Here is a 16,912-nt window from a genome sequence, read left to right on the forward strand (position 1 = left end):
CAGCTCTACCCAAAAAACTCTCATCAGCCTAAAGCAGCCACCTCACCTGGACGTTGCCATGGGCTCGTGTTATGATATCAATGCTCTCGCCGCTCTGCTTGTACTCCAGGATGCAGGCATTGTACTTAGCTGTCAGGATAAACAGGAGGTCCTTGCTCTCCCCCTGGAAACCAACATGATATCATTAAAAGAGGTTCTTTAAAAAAAATTTTATTTTTAATTTTTTTTAGTTTATTTTTGACAGAGAGGGAGAGAGAGAGAGAGCGCGCGAGAGAGAGTAAGCATGAGCAGGGGAGTGGCAGAGAGAGATGGAAACGCAGATTCTGAAGCAGACTCCAGGCTCTCAGCTGTCAGCAAAAAGCCCAAACGTGGGGCTCAAACTCATGAACCACAAGATCATAACCTGAGCCAAAGTCGGCCACTTAACCGACTGAGCCACCCAGGCGCCCCTAAAAGAGGTTCCTGTTAAAACAAAAATAGCTGTCCAGCCTTTAAGCCTCTTTCTTCAAGCACGCTAAGTTCTTGAAGAACTTTCTTTTCTCCCTGAAGAGAAAAATCCCAGTGAATAGGTAACACACATCAGGTACACACACCCTAAGGGTGTGTGCAACAGGCCAGAACTAAAGCAGGTAAACATCTGGGCTTCACTTTGATGACTGTACTTGTCTCTGCCCTACCCACAGTAATGTCTTGTCTATTTCCATCTCAAGCTAATCTCTCATTCCATTCAAATTCTCCAAGATGAATGCAATGCCTCCTCTAATCCTCTCCAACTATTCGAAGAGGGAAAAACATGTGAATAACGATGAGAGCTAAAATGGATCTACAAAGTCTTACTTACTTATTAACAGAGACCCCAAAAGACTGAATATTTTGTTCCAAGGCTTACAGTTGAAATTTTGAACCCACTGCTTTCTTGTCAGAGTCAGTTAGGATACAATGAAGCAACACAGATGAAAGCATTTGAGTTACAATGATGACGATAATACTATGATAATTGTTAGTGTAACAGTAAATGCTTGCCATGTAATAGCTCCTATTATTATAACATTTCCTCTTCACAGTAACCCAGGAGATTTCATGTCGTTATCCCCACTCTGCACACAAGCCAAAAAGGCTCTGAGGCTCTGAAAGGTTAGGTGACATCCAAAGTTAGAATCAATAAGGAATAAAACCAGGATGGCCCTCATCAAGAGCCTACTCTCTGAATCAGTATGGTGACCCACATTTCAAACCACTGTAGTCTCCCCTTCTAGAGAAGTCAACCTGACTTTTTTTCTAGTGACCCTGTTCTATATCTAGGAAGCTTGTTCAATAACAGAAATTGAAACGTGCCATGCAAAAAAAAAAAAAAGAGAGAGAGAGAGAGAGAGACTTTTCTCTCCTAAACCCCATTCCACCCATCCCAAGCCAAAGTGAAACCATCCACATGACAGTTCTTGTTGCTGGGCCCAACCCAGAGCACTTACCTTGGGCCTGAAAAGCTCCATGACAGCAATCTTCCCATACATGCCCACCTCTTTGACGGGCCGAAGCCCCTCAGCAGTGACCACATAGATCTCTAATCTCGTGTTTTTGGCAATCAACAGGTTCAGGTCTTCGGCTGATGTAAAGTGTCCTGAAAGGAACAGATCCTCTAACTTTTGAAGCCAGAGCAGTATCTAAATAATCCTATCCCTTGTCCTTAAATACCCCCAGAATTCACATTTATTTCAGAGTTCTCTGGCTCCCTCCATTCACTTCCTTCTTGCCAAATCCAGCACCTCAGAGAGTCTCACTTCATACGTTCAAGAAAGCTACTTCCCTAATCAGACTAAGAAAACTGGCCTGGGCCTAAGAGCAGCATGTCCTTCAACTGACAATGACTGTGAAAACCTTTCAGATGGCTCTATGCCCTCAAATTTTACTCTTCCTACCGCAGTGGCAGACTTATCTTCCCGGTAAGGGATGCTGGAGAAAGCGTTCACCTGCATTCAGTCCTTACCCACATTCTCACAAAATCTTGACCAAACAGACCGGATGGAATGCAAATTCTCAGAGCTTTATATCAAGACACTGTTTTTGTCCACACCTCTTGCCTTGCCAGCAGTCGACCAAATAACCCCCCGTCCACACTCCCTCACAGCTTCCAACTCTCCAAACAACAAGAGTTTTGTTTTGGAATCGTGATTAGGATGTACACAAACATACAACTTTGAGGCCTTCGTATTCTGCTGTGAACGTGGTTCAAGACTATTACTCCCGGGGTTCTGGACATCTGTGTCCTTTGTGATCCTTGTCTAGTCAACAAGGCAAACCCAACACAGGGCCGGGCCATCCGAACCCTCGGCTCTAGCAGCTCCCTCGAGTAAACAACAGCCCCAGGCAGAGAAGACTCCTCTCCTTCGGGTGAGAGCGTACATTCCTCACATCCCTCCACCTCCTGCACCTTCCAGGCTCTCCCACTGGAAAATTCTGACCCTAAGAAAGTCGCCATCGCCACCGCCCCTTCCCCTGACCACACGAGGCCAATCTCGCCCCCCCCCCCCCCGCAACACCGCACAATCCACTCACACTTCGCTCTGTCCCAGTGGGGCCCGTCCCTGTCCCCGAGGCCAAGTGACCTCCCAGGACGAAAAGGGGACCCCCAAGCGCAGCTTTTACTCCCCAAAAGGCGCGTGCTTCTTTTAAGGACACCTTCTTTAAAGCCGTGGGCTGGCGGAGCTCCGTCGGCCGCCAGCACCTTCCGTTCCCGGGACTCGGTCCCGCCCGGCCGCCCCAGGGGCCGCGGGCCTCCCTAGGCCTCGGTGCCCCCCCAGCTCCCTCCCTCGCGGGGTCCCCTGCCCCGGCAGCCTCACCGGTCACGCAGCCGTTCACGGCGGTGGGCTTCTGTGCCGTTACCACGTAGTTGTACGACATGTCGAGGTCTGGGGCGGCCCGTCGGCACTCGAGCGCAACGATAGAGAAATGGACACAGGAGAAGAGACAGGGGCCCCCACCCGCGCGCGGCGAACTCCAATGCCGCTGCCTCCGCCCCAGAGACACGTTGCAGGCCAGAGCGGCCGGGGCGCAGGGCATCACGGGACGGCCTCACCTGGCCTCTTGGAGGACTCACGGCGCCCTAGGCGGCCAACCAAAAGAGGCCCCGCCCCTAGAGGCCCCGCCCCGTCTCTTACCGCCCGAGCCCGGAGTACCCGGATGAGGGCGAGCCGTCGGGGGTCCTTAGGAAGCGGCTGCGGTTTTGGAGGTGGCTGTTGCGGGCGTGAGGGGGTGGGGGCCCCTTCCTCCTCCCTCGGAACCGACCCGCTGCCCTCAGCCCCCGTCCGCGTCTTTCGCCCAACCGAAGACCCCCGTCCTCTCCCTCTTCCATTGCTCGGAGAGTTCTCGGGGCTGATCTCCCTTTTGGAACCGGAAGTACTGCAGAGGTCTAAGAGGGTCAGGGAGGGGACAGCGATTTGTGCACCTCCCAGACTGGAACCAAGGTCCGGACCTCTCTCTCCTTAGCACCCCCAGTTCCTCCAAACTCAGCCGGTACCCTCACCTGGCCCTAGGATGATCGATCACTCTGCCTTACCCCGAGGACACCAGGAGCCTCACCTTTCCTCTTTTGAACTGTGTTTTATTATTCAGATATGGGAGGGCCCGCTAGGCCACTCGCCCTCATTATTAGTGCCCCCGTTGCTGTAGAAATTCTGACCTCAAACACAAAACCGGAATTTCCCTGGGGTGAGACCCTTAATGGCCCAGGAAAGCAGTCAGTCCTGCAATTTCCAGGCCACTCCACCTCAGAGAGGCTTTGCAAGGAAGGAGTAGGAGGAGGACCATGTCGCTTGGAGCACCTACAGCATGCCACAGAGAAGGCAACCCCCATTTTACAGATGAGGAAGCTGAGGCTCAGGGGAATTGGTTTACCTGAGATCTCCCCAGTAAGTCAGGCAGAGCTAGGTGGGGACCCTGGGTGCAGATTCTTTCTAAGGTAGATGCAGAGTGAGCATGAGACCTTGGATGACCCCAAGATACCTCTGAACAAGGCTGCACTGAGAGAAGCTAAAATGTCATTGCCATTTACCTACGTAAACAAGGACTCTGCCTGACTTAGGAAGCACTGAATAGCCAGTAAAAAGAACACAGGCTTTGTAGAAAAACTGGGCCTGAGTTTGAGTCCTGACTCTTACCAGTATGACCTTGGACAAGTCATTCGAGCTCTCTGCCTGTTTCCCAGAAGTAAAATGGGGTCACAGACTCAGCTGCTCCCTTCCTGGTGTGGTGCCAAGACCAAGTGCATGAAGATCTTTGTAAATGAATTCACTGCATGCGATGCCCATATAGGAGTTGAAGTTACTCCGTGGGTAAACGCCCCTTGGTGATGAGGTGGGTGCTGTTCTTGGGCATAAAAGCAGCCCTGTGCCCAGCATGGATCAGTCTGTCTTCTGGCAGCCAAGTGCAGGTGTGAACCTTGGTCAGCCCCATGCTCTTCTCCATTCGCAGCCCACGTACTAGAGTTTGGACTTGGATCAAAGTCTGGGGCAGCTCCCTCATTACTAGGGCCCTGGGTGCGTGATTGTGCCAGCAGGGTGCCAGTAGGCTGCCAGTGCCTCCAGCGGCTCATACTGTTATCCTCTCCTACAGGTGCTCCTACGACCTTTGCTGTGCTTAGACCCAGGTAGTACCCACGGGATTGCCCAGCCTCTGGCAGCTCAACGTGAAGGCGTGAACTCAGCTTGCTTCAGAGCCTCCCCACCATGGTGAGTCCCATGAGGGCCAGGGCAGAGGAAGGATACCGTGGCCTTAGAGCAGTGGGGATACCAGCCCTAGGCATGCTGGAGTTCCTTACACCCTGACAAAAAGACGCTGCTGCCTCCTGAGGTTCACAGAGGTTATGAGAGGAGAGGGGGTCATCCTCCCTCTCAGGGCCGGATCTCTGCTTCCCTCCATTTCCCAGCTGGTCCCAGCCGGGCCCGGGGCTGCAGCCTCTCAGTCCCTCCAAGGCCCATCTGCCCCTGGTCTCGGTCATACATTTAGATTAAAACATTCCTAGGTGCCTATTCTGTAATAGACACTATAGCAGTCACAGGAGGAGTCACGAAGGATCTGGTGCCTGTTCCTGAACCTGAGGCAAGTGTGGGCTGGTCCCAGAGGTGTTCCTTACACCCTGTGGGTGGTACACCTCTGGTACACTGTGGGTGGCCCAGCATGCCCCTGGGCCTTACTCCAGGTCCACTCTAGAACTAGATCTGAACCAAAGCAGGCCTTGGAGAGACGTGGGTTCACATTTCAGCCTGTCACCAACCAGCTGTGTGACCTTCTTATAAAAGACTTGATTTGTTTTCCTCACCTGCTGTGCGAGGCATATTAGGGCCCACCTCCAAGTGGCCGTGAGGTGTTAATCAGACCTGAATCCGGGAGTCCTCACTCGGTACCTAATCAACTTCCTTTACTTTTACTTTTCTATCCTCTCAGGCCACTGGGAACCAGGGTTGGCACGGTTGCCCGAGCCCCCCCTTCTGCCTCTGGTTGCAAATCCCAGGCAAGACTGACTGTCAGGAATGGCAGGGGGACACATTCTTGGAGGCTGGTGGCTCTGAAGGCTGGGCTTGAAGTTGAGACCGACTCAGAATTTCTTTGCGTATTCCAGTCCCCAGAGGGCTCTGAGAGCCACAAGCCCATGCCCTTACTAGGGCAAGACTTCTGTCACTCCCCGCCTCCCTTCAGCCCCTCGGGAAAGCAGCATGATAAGGCTAAAATGGGACTATCTTTGGAGCCAAGCAGACCTGGACACTCACTGGCTGTGTGACCCTGGGCAAAGTCACTAAACTATGCCTCGGTTTCCTCTTCCAGGCTAATCTTTCCTGCATAGTGTGGTTGGGAATATTAAATGAAGCATGCCCAGAAGCACTTAGACCCAGACCTCGCTCTCAGTCCCTACTTGGGAACAGAGCCAGTCTTATTATTCTGCTCGCTTCCTGCTGACCTGGGCTGCTCTCCTAATCCCAGAGCAGGTGGCTCGGCTTTGGTCCCTGCCAGAGTTTGCACAAAGGAACCGGATGCCCGTAGGTTTAGGGAAGGAGCCTCAGGGAGATGCACCTTGACAGGACCTGGCTCAAAGCCGCCCTGGGCCACCAGGCGGCGCTGGGATCCTGCCCTCTGGGTCCGTATTAGGCTCTAGTCTCTCTTTGGGACAAAGGCAGAACCCACACCCTAGTCTGCAAACCTTGTTCAGCTAGCAAGGGAGAAAAAGGGAGTAGCTGCCTTTTATTCAGTTCTGACCCTACAGCAGGTATATACTCTAGTTCATTAAGTCCCCAATTTGCCAAGGAAGACAGAGGTCAGAACGGTGAGGTGTCTTCCCTGAGCCTTCACAGCCGATGAGAGGCAGACGTGGGCTTTGAGCCCAAGCGCTCGTGACTGCAGAACCCAAATTCTCTTCCACTCCAGTCCCCGCGCTGGCCGCCTCTGCCTGCACCCTGTGTCAGCTCGGCTCTCCCCTCAGGCAAGCTGCCCCAGACCCTCCCAAGCGAGGTGTCCCATGGCCAGGTCCCACCTTCTACTTGTAAGGACCTGCCCACCTCTTCCTGACGGTCACTGGTTGCTCAGGTCATTCTAACTTGCTTCCTGGCCCGGCCACCATATGCTTTCACACCTCCAGACCCTGGTGTGGACTCTCCCCCGGCGACCTGGAATATCCTTATCCTTTTTCCCTACCCCGGGCCTCTCGTGTCCTTTCCCTTCCTAACTCCTACCTGTCCTCACAAAGATTCTCGGGATCCACCGAGGACACGGGGCATTCCTCTCGTGCTGCACTTCCCACAGCACGTGGAAATGATCTCTCTGCGCTTCCATCAAGGGCAGGACCAGCGTCTGTTAACTCTTTGCACACAGTGCCTAGCACCGGGCACACCAAGAGGCTCAGGAAATGTTTGTCCTGCACCAGAGGCCCGGCGGGAACAGGGTGCCTCCTCCAGGCACAGGAGCCTCGGCCTAGGGCTTCTCCTCCTTAGAAGAAGACTGTTGGGCCCTAATGTTATTACATTCGTTAATACTCAGGATTCTAGGTCCCCTCTTTTATTTCTACTGAAGCCATTCTCCCAGCTAAATTTGACCCATAGTCCAAAGCGCTTCATAAATTTTGCCCTGAATAAATGATCCCAAATTAAGAGAACTCCCAGAAGCAGCCACCTAAGAAAGGCATGCCCAGTTCGAGGAACTGCTGGGCCTTTGGGGTCTCCCTACGGTTAAAGGGGTCCTAGCCGCAGCAGCGTGTCCCTGCCAGCCGCACCTGGAGCCTCCTCCCTGCTCTTCTCTCGCAGACATCCAAGAAGCTGGTGAACACGGTGGCAGGCTGTGCCGACGATGCCCTTGCTGGCCTGGTGGCCTGCAACCCCAACCTGCATCTCTTGCGGGGCCACCGCGTGGCCCTCCGTTCTGACCTGGACAGCCTCAAGGGCCGCGTGGCACTCCTGTCAGGTGGGGGCTCCGGCCATGAGCCTGCCCATGCCGGTGAGTAGTCTGGGCAGAGTGCACGGGCTCCTGGGAGATCCTCGGGGCTCCTGGGTGTTGAGGACAAAGCCCCGGTCGGGTCCCGGGTCCTCCTCTCCCAGTCCCTCAGGCTGAGATCCGGGGCCAGTCGTGGCCTTTCTCTGGGCCTCGGTCTCTGTGTCTCTGAAGCACAAGGTTGGACCAGATGACCTTGGAGGCCCTTCCAGCTCTGCGAGTCAGTGATTCTGTGAATCCTGGCCTTCCAGGCCCACGTGACCCTTCCCCTCCTCCATGAAGCCTTCCTGACTTTTCCAGCCTAGAACCGTATACTTTTTCTGAATTCCCACCCTGCATTTTCGCATATAACGTGGACAGTCCTAGGTTGTTTCCTGTTCAGTGCCAGACATGGGAGTTTTCATTGAGCAATCCTGGGGGGCAGGGACCAGGCTTTGTATCGTCTGTACCTTTCCTGTCTCCCTTGGCAAAGCCATCCCGAGCACCATTCACGAGAACCTGTTGTTGCCTGGCACTGCTTTGGGCGCTAGGCATGCACCAGTGAGTCAGAAAGATAAGGTACCTGCCCTCACAGAGCTTCTGTTCTCCTTTGGAGATGCAGTAACCAGGTAAACACACAGTGAAAGAGCATTCCAGGGGCATCTGGGTGGCTCGGTCAGTTAAGCATCCGACTTCGGCTCAGGTCGTGATCTCACCGTTCGTGGGTTCGGACCCTACATTGGGCTCTGTGCTGTCAGTACAAACCTGCTTCGGATCCTCTGTCCCCCCCTCTACTGCCTCTCTGCTGCTGGTTCTCTCTCCCTCTCTCCAAATAAGTAAACTTTTTTTTTTTTTTTTTAAAGAAGAGTGTTTCAGAGCGTGTAAATCAAGTAGCAGAGACAGGAGAGCGGGGTAAAGGAACAGGGAGTCACTGGGGATGGGGCAGGGACTTGCCTCCGTTGGGAGGTCAGGGAAGGCCCTCCGAGGAGACAGCCCCTGAGGAAAGGTCTGTGGAGGGTGACCCAGGTGTTCTTTCAGCACTGAGCACACAGTAGGCCTTGCCAAACCGTGAAGCCCAGGAGCACGGGAAACCCTGGGGACTGCAGGCCCAGGTCCCCAGCGAGCACCCGCTCTGTCTCCAGGTTTCGTAGGGAAGGGGATGCTGACAGGGGTCATCGCAGGAGCCGTGTTCACCTCCCCGGCAGTGGGCAGCATCCTGGCAGCCATCAGGGCAGTGGCCCAGGCAGGCACAGGTAAGCCTGGCGTGCAGGAGGGGCTGCTGCGGGGAGGCCAGGCACTGAGGGGGCCCTGCCGGCTGCCTCTGCAGTGGGGACCCTCCTCATCGTGAAGAACTACACTGGGGATCGGCTCAACTTCGGCCTGGCTCGGGAGCAGGCCCGGGCTGAGGGCATCCCCGTGGAGATGGTGGTCATCGGGGATGACAGCGCCTTCACCGTCCTGAAGAAGGCAGGCAGGCGGGGACTCTGCGGCACAGTGCTCATACACAAGGTGAGATTTCCCACCTGGGACACTGGCTGGCCGGCACCCCCCACCCCCAGCCTGCTCTTTCCAGCCAGCCCACCTCCCAAGAAGCCACTCCTTCCCCAGTGCGCCCTGATCCAGGAAGCCCCTTCAACTACCTAAGCAGAGAATGGAAGCATTCTCCCGGACCTTTCCCTCTCCTTTCCCCACACCCACCCAGTTGCCCTGTCCTAGTGATCGGACTCCCGAATGCCCCTGTGACGCACGTGCCCCAGAGCCCTGCCCTTCCTGTCCCAGCCTTGGTTCAGGCGCCCATGTGCTCATGCCCGGGTGGTGGTCGCTGCTCCTCCCTGGGTTCCCTGCCAGCTTCCTGCCTACCCCTCCAGTATGTTCCCCACCCTGCCCCAGAGGTTTTGAAAATGTGTATCTGGCCAGCTTGTTCACCTGCTGAAAGCCCCCCCAGGCTTCTGAGAGTCAACCAGGGTTCCTTGGCCAGGTGTCCACCGACTAGCTGTGTGACACTGGACCAGTCACCTCCCTTCTTTGGGTCCATTTCTCTGTTTGCAAAGTCTCTTCTGGCTCCCAACACATTGGGGTTCTTGAAGATTCCTGGCAAGTGCACCGTGAACGCAAGAGGGTGCACTCTTCTGCCCTAAATGTGGTGGGCCGGGTTGAGGTGACGGTACTGAGATGCCCTCTTCCCAGCTAGAAACTCAGCCCCAGCCGGTTGTCTACCCCCAAGTGGTACGGTGACCCCTTCCCCTCATTCTGTGCGGGTGCAGGTGGCAGGTGCCCTGGCTGAGGCAGGTGTAGGGCTGGAGGAAATCACAAATCGGGTGAGCGTGGTTGCCAAGGCCATGGGTGAGTGCCGGCCCAGGGATTTGGGAGGGGCCGGTGGGAGGATGAGGCTGACCTTGGGACTGACTAGGAGCAGGTTCCCTGCAGCTGCATAGGAGGGCTTTCCAGGCTACTCCCCAGGGGCTGAGGGAACGTCTCCTGGGGGAGCTCCAGGGGACAGGTAGCTTGGGTCCCCAAGCTGGGTTTCCCTTCCACCACCAAGGTGAAGAGTCTGGTGGCCTCTGTCAGCCAAGAGGCTGCCGTGGGCAGGGCTCCCGAGGTGTCCCTGCTGCCTGGCCCGACGCCCGGTGCCGAGAGCAGAATCTTTCTCACGCCTTGTCCTCGTTCCCGCAGGAACCCTGGGAGTGAGCTTGTCCTCCTGCAGCGTCCCTGGCTCCAGACCCACCTTTGAGCTCTCACCGGACGAGGTGGAGCTAGGCCTGGGTGAGTTTGGGGCCACCCCTGTCCTGGCCGTGCCTGCGCCTGGGTCTTGCCCACGTCTTATGCCCTGGGAGCTTTCCTCCCTGCTCACCTGGAGCAGGCGCCAAAGTAGTCTTCGTTGTTGGGGTTTTTTTAAGTTTATTTAAGTAATCTCTACACCCAACATGGGGCTTGAACTCACAACCCCAAGATCAAGACTTGCATGCTCTTCCGACAGAGCCAGCCGGGCGCCCGGGTCTTACTATTTTTATGTGGGCACTTGAGGCCCTTCTGGCCCGGCCTGCCTGGTCTCTTTACCTGCTTTACCGTCCACGCCTAGGGCTCTGGCCATGGGGGCTCTGTGCACCACCCACCTCCTTGTCTTTGTTCACACCACTTCTGGGCCCCTCTACCTCTGGCAGAAATCAGCCCTTCTTTCAAAGGGGGTCAGAGGCCACCCAGCTCCCTTCTTCCTCCCCCCACGCTTCCGAAGTGATAGGCAGAGGCCTCAGGTGGCCGCGCCGTGATTGCCTCTAGTTAAAGCTGCTTAACTAGTTAAAAGTTAAGTAGTTAGGTTCTAGCTGTCTCCACTACCCAGCCATAAGCTCCCAGAGAGCGGACTGTGTAGCTTTCATTATTCTGTCCATTGCCCCCGACACTCCTCACATACACGGTGCCTAGCCTCGTGCTGAGTACTTAGTAAATCCTTGAGCAAAACATGAGGAGCAAATCCGCAGGCCCCGAGTGGGTCCACGGTGACCAAGTCTATCCACAGGGATCCACGGGGAAGCTGGCGTGCGCCGGATAAAGGTGAGAGGACTCCGTGGCCCAGGCTGGTGTAAGACCAAGGCCTCCCAACGCAGCTCACCCCTGACCCTTCCTTCTGACAGATGGCATCCGCCGACGAGATCGTGACACTCATGCTCGACCACATGACGAACTCCTCCAACGTGTCCCATGTGCCCGTGCAGTCTGGTGAGGGGCTGTCACGCTGCCTCCCAGCCTTTCCTCCCACTCTGGGCAGGGGGCCTGGAGAGTCTCACCTAGGCGTCATGTCTGCCCACAGGCTCCTCAGTGGTGCTGATGGTCAACAACCTGGGTGGCTTGTCATTCCTGGAACTGGGCATCATGGCCGACGCGGCTGTCCGCTCTCTGGGTGAGCCCTGCATCGGAAGGGGACCTCCCCGACCCCTGGAGCTGCTTTCCCTGCAGCCCTTTGAAGCCAGACATGAGAAAAGCAGCCAAGATGGGGTCTCGAGATGGCCCAGAGCAGGGGCGTACAGGCAGACGGGCCCGAGTCAGGCCATCACTCTGCCAGCTGATGACTGGATGCCTTGAGCCTGTCTCCTTGTCAGCTAGGAAGTGGCAACAATAGAACCTGCTTTATAGGGTCGTTACGAGAATCACACGAGATTGAACAAACATAACACACTTAGCATACAGCTTGGCACCTGCTGAGAACTCAGTAAAGGAGACTTGTAATTATCTCTCTTCCTTATAGAGGGGGCACCTCCAGGGAATGTGGTAATTTGGGGCATCCCTGAGGGAATCTGGCCCTCTCCCTACTAACCTCAGGACCCTAGCTTCCAAAGTCCTTGTTTCTCTCCGTTTCTTTCTCTGACGCTCTGAAGACAAATGCCCACCTTCCTCTCCTTCCCTCATGGACCTCCACACTCTGGTATTGCAGAGGGCCGCGGGGTGAAGATCGCCCGTGCCCTAGTGGGCACCTTCATGTCTGCCCTGGAGATGCCTGGCATTTCTCTCACCCTTCTGCTGGTGGATGAGCCTCTCCTGAAACTGATCGGTGAGACCTGGAAGCTGGGGTCATCCAAGCCTGGCCTCCTTGTGGCCAGGAGGAGCCATGGGGACTTGGAGACACCCCCTCAGGGACCATGACCTCTGTGGAGTGGCCCTTTGTGGCTTCTCCAGCCTTCAGCTCTCACTTGAGGCGTTGGTAGTAGGATCCTCCCCAGGGACCCTTCACACTTCCCTTGTACACAGCAGGCACTCGGTACTTGCTTGTTGAGATGGAGGGAACCAGGCACAGGTGGGGAGTCCATGTCCCACTTAATCCCTGACCGGCTGACCTGTGTCTACAAGAGTCCTCCTGCTGTTCCTAGATGCTGAAACCACCGCATCAGCCTGGCCCAACGTGGCCAAGGTCTCCGTGACTGGGCGGAAGCGAAGCCGGGCAGCCCCTGCCGAGCCTCTGGAGGTCCCCGATTCCACTGCCACAGGAGGTACTGAGCTGTGCTGTTAGGGAAGTGGCCCAGGGATTTGGCCTGAGCCCCGAGGGGTGTGGGGTAGACAAGGGATCTCCTACCCATGCCTCCCCACACGGGTCAAGTTCAGCCTCTTCCCCGCTGGCCTCCCTCTCCAGGCTTAGCCTCCGGGCAGACGGTGCTTGTGCTGGAACGGGTGTGCGCCACCCTCCTGGGCCTGGAGGAACATCTGAATGCCCTGGATCGAGCTGCCGGCGACGGGGATTGTGGCACCACCCATAGCCGTGCTGCCAGAGGTTGGTGCCAGGGTCCCTCTAGGGTTGAGAGAGGAGCTGGTGTAGAACATTGGTTCTGAGATTTTGGCATTTCACGAACCAGAACAATTTTTTTTTTTTTTTAATTTTTTTTTTGGCGTTTATTTATTTTTGAGACAGAGAGAGACAGAGCACGAATGGGGGAGGGTCAGAGAGAGAGGGAGACACAGAATCTGAAACAGGCTCCAGGCTCTGAGCTGTCAGCACAGAGCCCAACGTGGGGCTCAAACTCACAGATCATGAGATCGTGACCTGAGCTGAAGTTGGACGCTTAACCGACTGAGCCACCCAGGCGCCCCGAACCAGAACAATTTCAAAAGCACTGGGAGTGTTCACATGGGACGGACAACTTTTATTTTTCCCTGAGGTCATTCATAGGACCTGGCATCCCTTTCACCCGTATTTATAAGAAAAGGTTCTTCTAGGGGCACCCGGATGGTTCAGTCAGTTGAACATCTGACTTCAGCTCAGGTCATGATCTCGCAGTTTGTGAGTTCAAGCCCCGTGTTGGGCTCTGTGCTGACAGCTCAGAGCCTGGAGCCTGCTTTAGATTCTGTGTCTCCTTCTCTCTCTGCCCTTCCCTGCCATGCTCTCTCTTTGTCTCTCTTAAAAATAAACATTAAAAACAATTTTTAAGGAGCACCTGGGTGGCTCAGTAGGTTGAGCGTCCAACTTTGGCTCAGGTCATGATCTCACAGCTCGTGAGTTCGAGCCCCGCGTTGGGCTCTGGTGCTGACAGCTCGGAGCCTAGAGCCTGCTTCGGATTCTGTGTCTCCCTCTCTCTGCCCCTAACCCACTCTCGTTCCGTCTCTGTCTCTCTCAAAAATAAACATTAAAAAATACTTTTTTTACAAGTTTCTTCTAATACTACAAATGTAGAAATGTTGTTATTGCAAAATAAAATATTTTTTTGATAAAATTACGTATGTACATGTGTATGTATATACGTAAGCTCTAGGCCCAACATGGGGCTTGAACTCACAGCCCCAAGGTCAAGAGTCGCATGTTCTACTGAGCCAGCCCGGTGCCCCAACGTGTAATCTTTTATAGTGAATAATAAATTTCAGATTCAAGGAAAACTCATATAATTGTCCTTATGTTTCTCAGCTTACCCAGACTAATGAAAGGCTCTTAATTATCCAGCCACCATGGGCTGGATTCCATCAAGAATTAGGCCCACCCCGGGCCTGGCACTGCTCTGCGGCTCTGAATACAATAGTAAGCCAAGCAGATAAAACTCCCTGCCCTCATGGCTTATGTACGGGTGGGGAAGGCAAACAGCCGACGAGGAGTATCCAGGAAGGAGGACGCAGGGCAAAGGGCCGAGAAGTGAAGCAGGGGCTTGAGGCAGGGAACGCCAGGCCGAGGGTATCCGGGGCATGCCTCAGCTTCTGGGTGACAGGTGCCAAGGTCCCTGTCAGTCCCGGTTTCCCACCGCTCTGCAGACTGCCCAGAGGGTGTAGAAAAGGAGCTTTGGGGGGGCGCCTGGGTGGCTCAGTCGGTTAAGCGGCTGACTTCGGCTCAGGTCATGATCTCACGGTCCGTGAGTTTGAGCCCCGCGTCGGGCTCTGTGCAGACAGCTCAGAGCCTGGAGCCTGTTTCAGATTCTGTGTCTCCTTCTCTCTGACCCTCCCCCGTTCATGCTCTGTCTCTGTCTCAAAAATAAATAAACGTTAAAAAAAAAAAAAAAGAAAAAAGAAAGAAAAGGAGCTTTGGGAATCTCCCGAGGTTGGAGTCCTCAGCCTCTTCCTGTGGCCATTACTTCAGCCTGGCAGCGAGGCCTGGGTGCTTGGTTGGGGTCCAGGCAGATGGGAGAGTCTGAATTCTTCGATGATTTTCTGTCTGCAGCAATCCAAGGGTGGCTGAAGGAGGGTCCACCCCCTGCCAGCCCTGCCCAGCTACTCTCCAAACTGTCTCTCCTGCTGCTGGAGAAGATGGGAGGCTCCTCTGGGGCGGTGAGTGCCGGCAGCCCCTGGGACCAGAGGGCTGACAGAGGGATCCCCCCGGTTGGCTAAGGCCCAGGCCAGCCCCGTGTGCTCAGCATTTTGGTCCTTCCCAGCTCTATGGCCTGTTCCTGACTGCGGCGGCCCAGCCACTCAAGGCCAAGACAGACCTGCCAGCCTGGTCTGCTGCCATGGATGCCGGCCTGGAGGCCATGCAGAAGTGAGCCAGAGCCCCGGGCCTGAGACCAAGGGTGGGCTGGGGGCAGTGGATGATGTCACCCACTCCCAGCCAGGCCCGGTCCCCACTCCTAAAGTGACTCCCTGCAAGGAGTCCCACACATTCTCTTTCCCTGCCAGGTACGGGAAGGCTGCTCCAGGGGACAGGACTATGGTGTGTATTCAGCCCAGCCCTTCCCTCTTTTGAGTATAGAGGCCCTGAAGGCCCCCCTCTGTGGCAGGGCCTCTCCTCAGTCCCCTTTCCCTCACCTTATCCAGCTGGATTCCCTGTGGGCAGCAGGACAGGAGCTCCAAGCCTGGAAGAGCCCACGGGCCAATCTGTTCCATGTTTTGACGAAAGCAGTCCAGGTGAGGTGAGGCTGGGACCCAGCCACCCAGGAAGACAGGCTTGGAGCCACTGGGCTCCCATCTCTATGTGACCCTGAACAAGTTAATATCCTTCGTGTACCTGTTTCCTCCTCTGAACAGGGAGAGGAGTACCTATCTCAGGGGTACTGTGAGGCTAAGAGAGATGTGCAGCCCCAGCACAGTGTCTAGGACATAGCAAGCCCTCGGGAGATGGTAATTCTTGCCCTGCCAGACGTATGTGAGAGGTGACCTGTCCACCCTGGTGACAGTACTCAGGGCGTTGATAGGGCTGGGGCAGAGGGGTGCAGGGTCCATGGGAGGAAGGAGGCCTGGTGGCTTGTCTTTGAGCCTGCTCCCATGTTCCCACTCAGAGTGCGGAGGCTGCGGCCGAGGCCACCAAGACTATGGAAGCGGGAGCCGGGAGAGCCAGTTACATCAGCTCTGCGCGGCTGGATCAGCCGGACCCTGGGGCAGTGGCCACGGCCGCCATTCTCCGGGCCATCCTGGAGGCCCTGCAGCACAAGGGTGTGTGAGCGCCTCCTGGGCCTCTGTGCCCCTCTTACCGCGGCTCAGCGGTGGCCACTGGCAGTTCCTCCTGTCTTCCAGCTGTGACCCTCCCTGTCCCCTTGCCCCCAGGGCCTGTCCTGAGTTTGGCAGGGAACCCTCTACCAACCTCCAGAATTCCTACAGAAACTGCAGGCCCAGAGTGGGTCATGTACCACCTTACGCTACCCTTTCCCTCTTCAGGGAGGTGGAATTCTGGGGTCATGCTGCTCTGCCCCAGCCACCTTGAGGCCTCAGTGATAGGCATTTTCCTTGGGTGGCAACATGGCCTTTAACTGGCCATGCTAATTTGGTTTTAAGGCTTCCTGTGAAAGGCCTTCCGACCTTGACCCTGAGCCAATGTGAAAAACAAGCAAATAAACCACATGGAAGCAAGAGCTCCGGCTTCTGCTGAGGGAGATTTTTCCCACCAATACGCCAGGCACTAAGGCCTCAGCCTCTGGTTGAAATGATCATGACCCGGGGTGCCTGGGTGGCTCAGTGGGTTAAGCATCCCAACTTTGGCTCAGGTCATGATCTCAGAGTTCGTGAGTTCGAGCCCTGCGTTGGGCTCTGTGCTCACAGCTCTGAGCCTGGAGCCTACTTCAGAGTGTCTCCTCTCTGCCCCTCCCGTGCTCACATTCTGTCTCTTTATCTTCAAAAATAAATAAACATTAAAAAAATTAAAAAAAAAAAAAAAAAGATGATCACGACCCATACCCTTCTACGTGACACCCAAAGGTAGGGTCTACGCAGCTGGGCTGGCTCCACTGGGATCCCATTCCCGTTCTCCCTCCAGTACACACACCACACCTCCTAGGCGTGCTTTTCTCAGCACTACGATAACCTTCAGGAATCCAGTGGGCAAACAGGACACCAGAAGAAATCACCGTATTTTATATATAATTTTTTTTGAAATCACCATATTCTAAAGCTCAGTGGTAGGACAGAAGCTGCACCCAAGCCAAACCCCAGGTCCCTAGGGCAATCGCGGATAGCACCTGGGCAAGCAGGAGGGGCTGCTGCGTCCGGTGCACGGTAGAGACGATACGCACACCTGGCCCGTGCTCGGTGCAGGGGAGAAGTTAAAGGCACTGGTGTGGACTCAGACACAACT

The 16,912-nt window shown here is 55.3% G+C and overlaps 2 protein-coding genes across 12 annotated transcripts in view; one reads left to right on the forward strand and one right to left on the reverse strand.

Moving 5' to 3' along the window:
• The window catches only part of DDB1 (damage specific DNA binding protein 1), a 29,445-nt gene extending 26,379 nt beyond the window's left edge, over positions 1-3,066 (reverse strand). The window contains exons 1-3 of one of the 5 annotated variants that reach the window (XM_042958795.1): positions 2,838-3,066; positions 1,470-1,618; positions 47-163 (exon numbers count right to left, since the gene is read on the reverse strand). In XM_042958795.1, coding sequence (XP_042814729.1) covers positions 47-163; positions 1,470-1,618; positions 2,838-3,057 — 486 coding nt within the window. In that variant the 5' untranslated portion in view covers positions 3,058-3,066. Of the gene's footprint in view, positions 1-46; positions 164-841; positions 934-1,469; positions 1,619-2,553; positions 2,656-2,676; positions 2,782-2,837 lie in introns of those variants that run through there. The other 4 variants (XM_042958796.1, XM_042958798.1, XM_042958797.1 and 1 more) reach the window with 4 other exon arrangements.
• A 55-nt stretch (positions 3,067-3,121) lies between these two features.
• Positions 3,122-16,348, forward strand: TKFC (triokinase and FMN cyclase). Of its 7 annotated transcripts, XM_042958806.1 has the most exons (19): positions 3,122-3,226; positions 4,609-4,724; positions 7,287-7,476; positions 8,592-8,702; positions 8,777-8,958; positions 9,714-9,792; positions 10,123-10,212; positions 10,964-10,998; positions 11,079-11,163; positions 11,255-11,344; positions 11,876-11,992; positions 12,309-12,428; positions 12,569-12,706; positions 14,573-14,679; positions 14,784-14,887; positions 15,025-15,058; positions 15,163-15,252; positions 15,373-15,465; positions 15,624-15,714. In XM_042958806.1, the coding sequence occupies exons 2-18, from the start codon at positions 4,722-4,724 to the stop codon at positions 15,439-15,441; spliced, it is 1,644 nt and encodes a 547-aa protein (XP_042814740.1). In that variant the 5' UTR covers positions 3,122-3,226; positions 4,609-4,721; the 3' UTR covers positions 15,442-15,465; positions 15,624-15,714. The 7 variants fall into 7 exon arrangements, with proteins under 7 accessions (XP_042814740.1, XP_042814734.1, XP_042814737.1 ...); XM_042958800.1 differs by lacking the exon at positions 15,373-15,465 and having other exon boundaries at positions 15,163-15,257; positions 15,624-16,348; XM_042958803.1 differs by lacking the exon at positions 15,373-15,465 and having other exon boundaries at positions 15,624-16,348.
• The last annotated feature ends 564 nt before the right edge of the window (positions 16,349-16,912 follow it).

The sequence above is a fragment of the Panthera tigris genome, chromosome D1 (genome assembly GCF_018350195.1).
Source record: "Panthera tigris isolate Pti1 chromosome D1, P.tigris_Pti1_mat1.1, whole genome shotgun sequence".
Lineage (NCBI taxonomy): Eukaryota > Metazoa > Chordata > Mammalia > Carnivora > Felidae > Panthera > Panthera tigris.

Bases quoted from the DNA above. Each gene is read 5' to 3' on its own strand.
- TKFC (XM_042958800.1), top strand. The intron at 12,429-12,568 runs GTACTGAGCTGT...CTCCCTCTCCAG, and splicing joins CGATTCCACTGCCACAGGAG to GCTTAGCCTCCGGGCAGACG. The intron at 14,680-14,783 runs GTGAGTGCCGGC...GGTCCTTCCCAG, and splicing joins TGGGAGGCTCCTCTGGGGCG to CTCTATGGCCTGTTCCTGAC.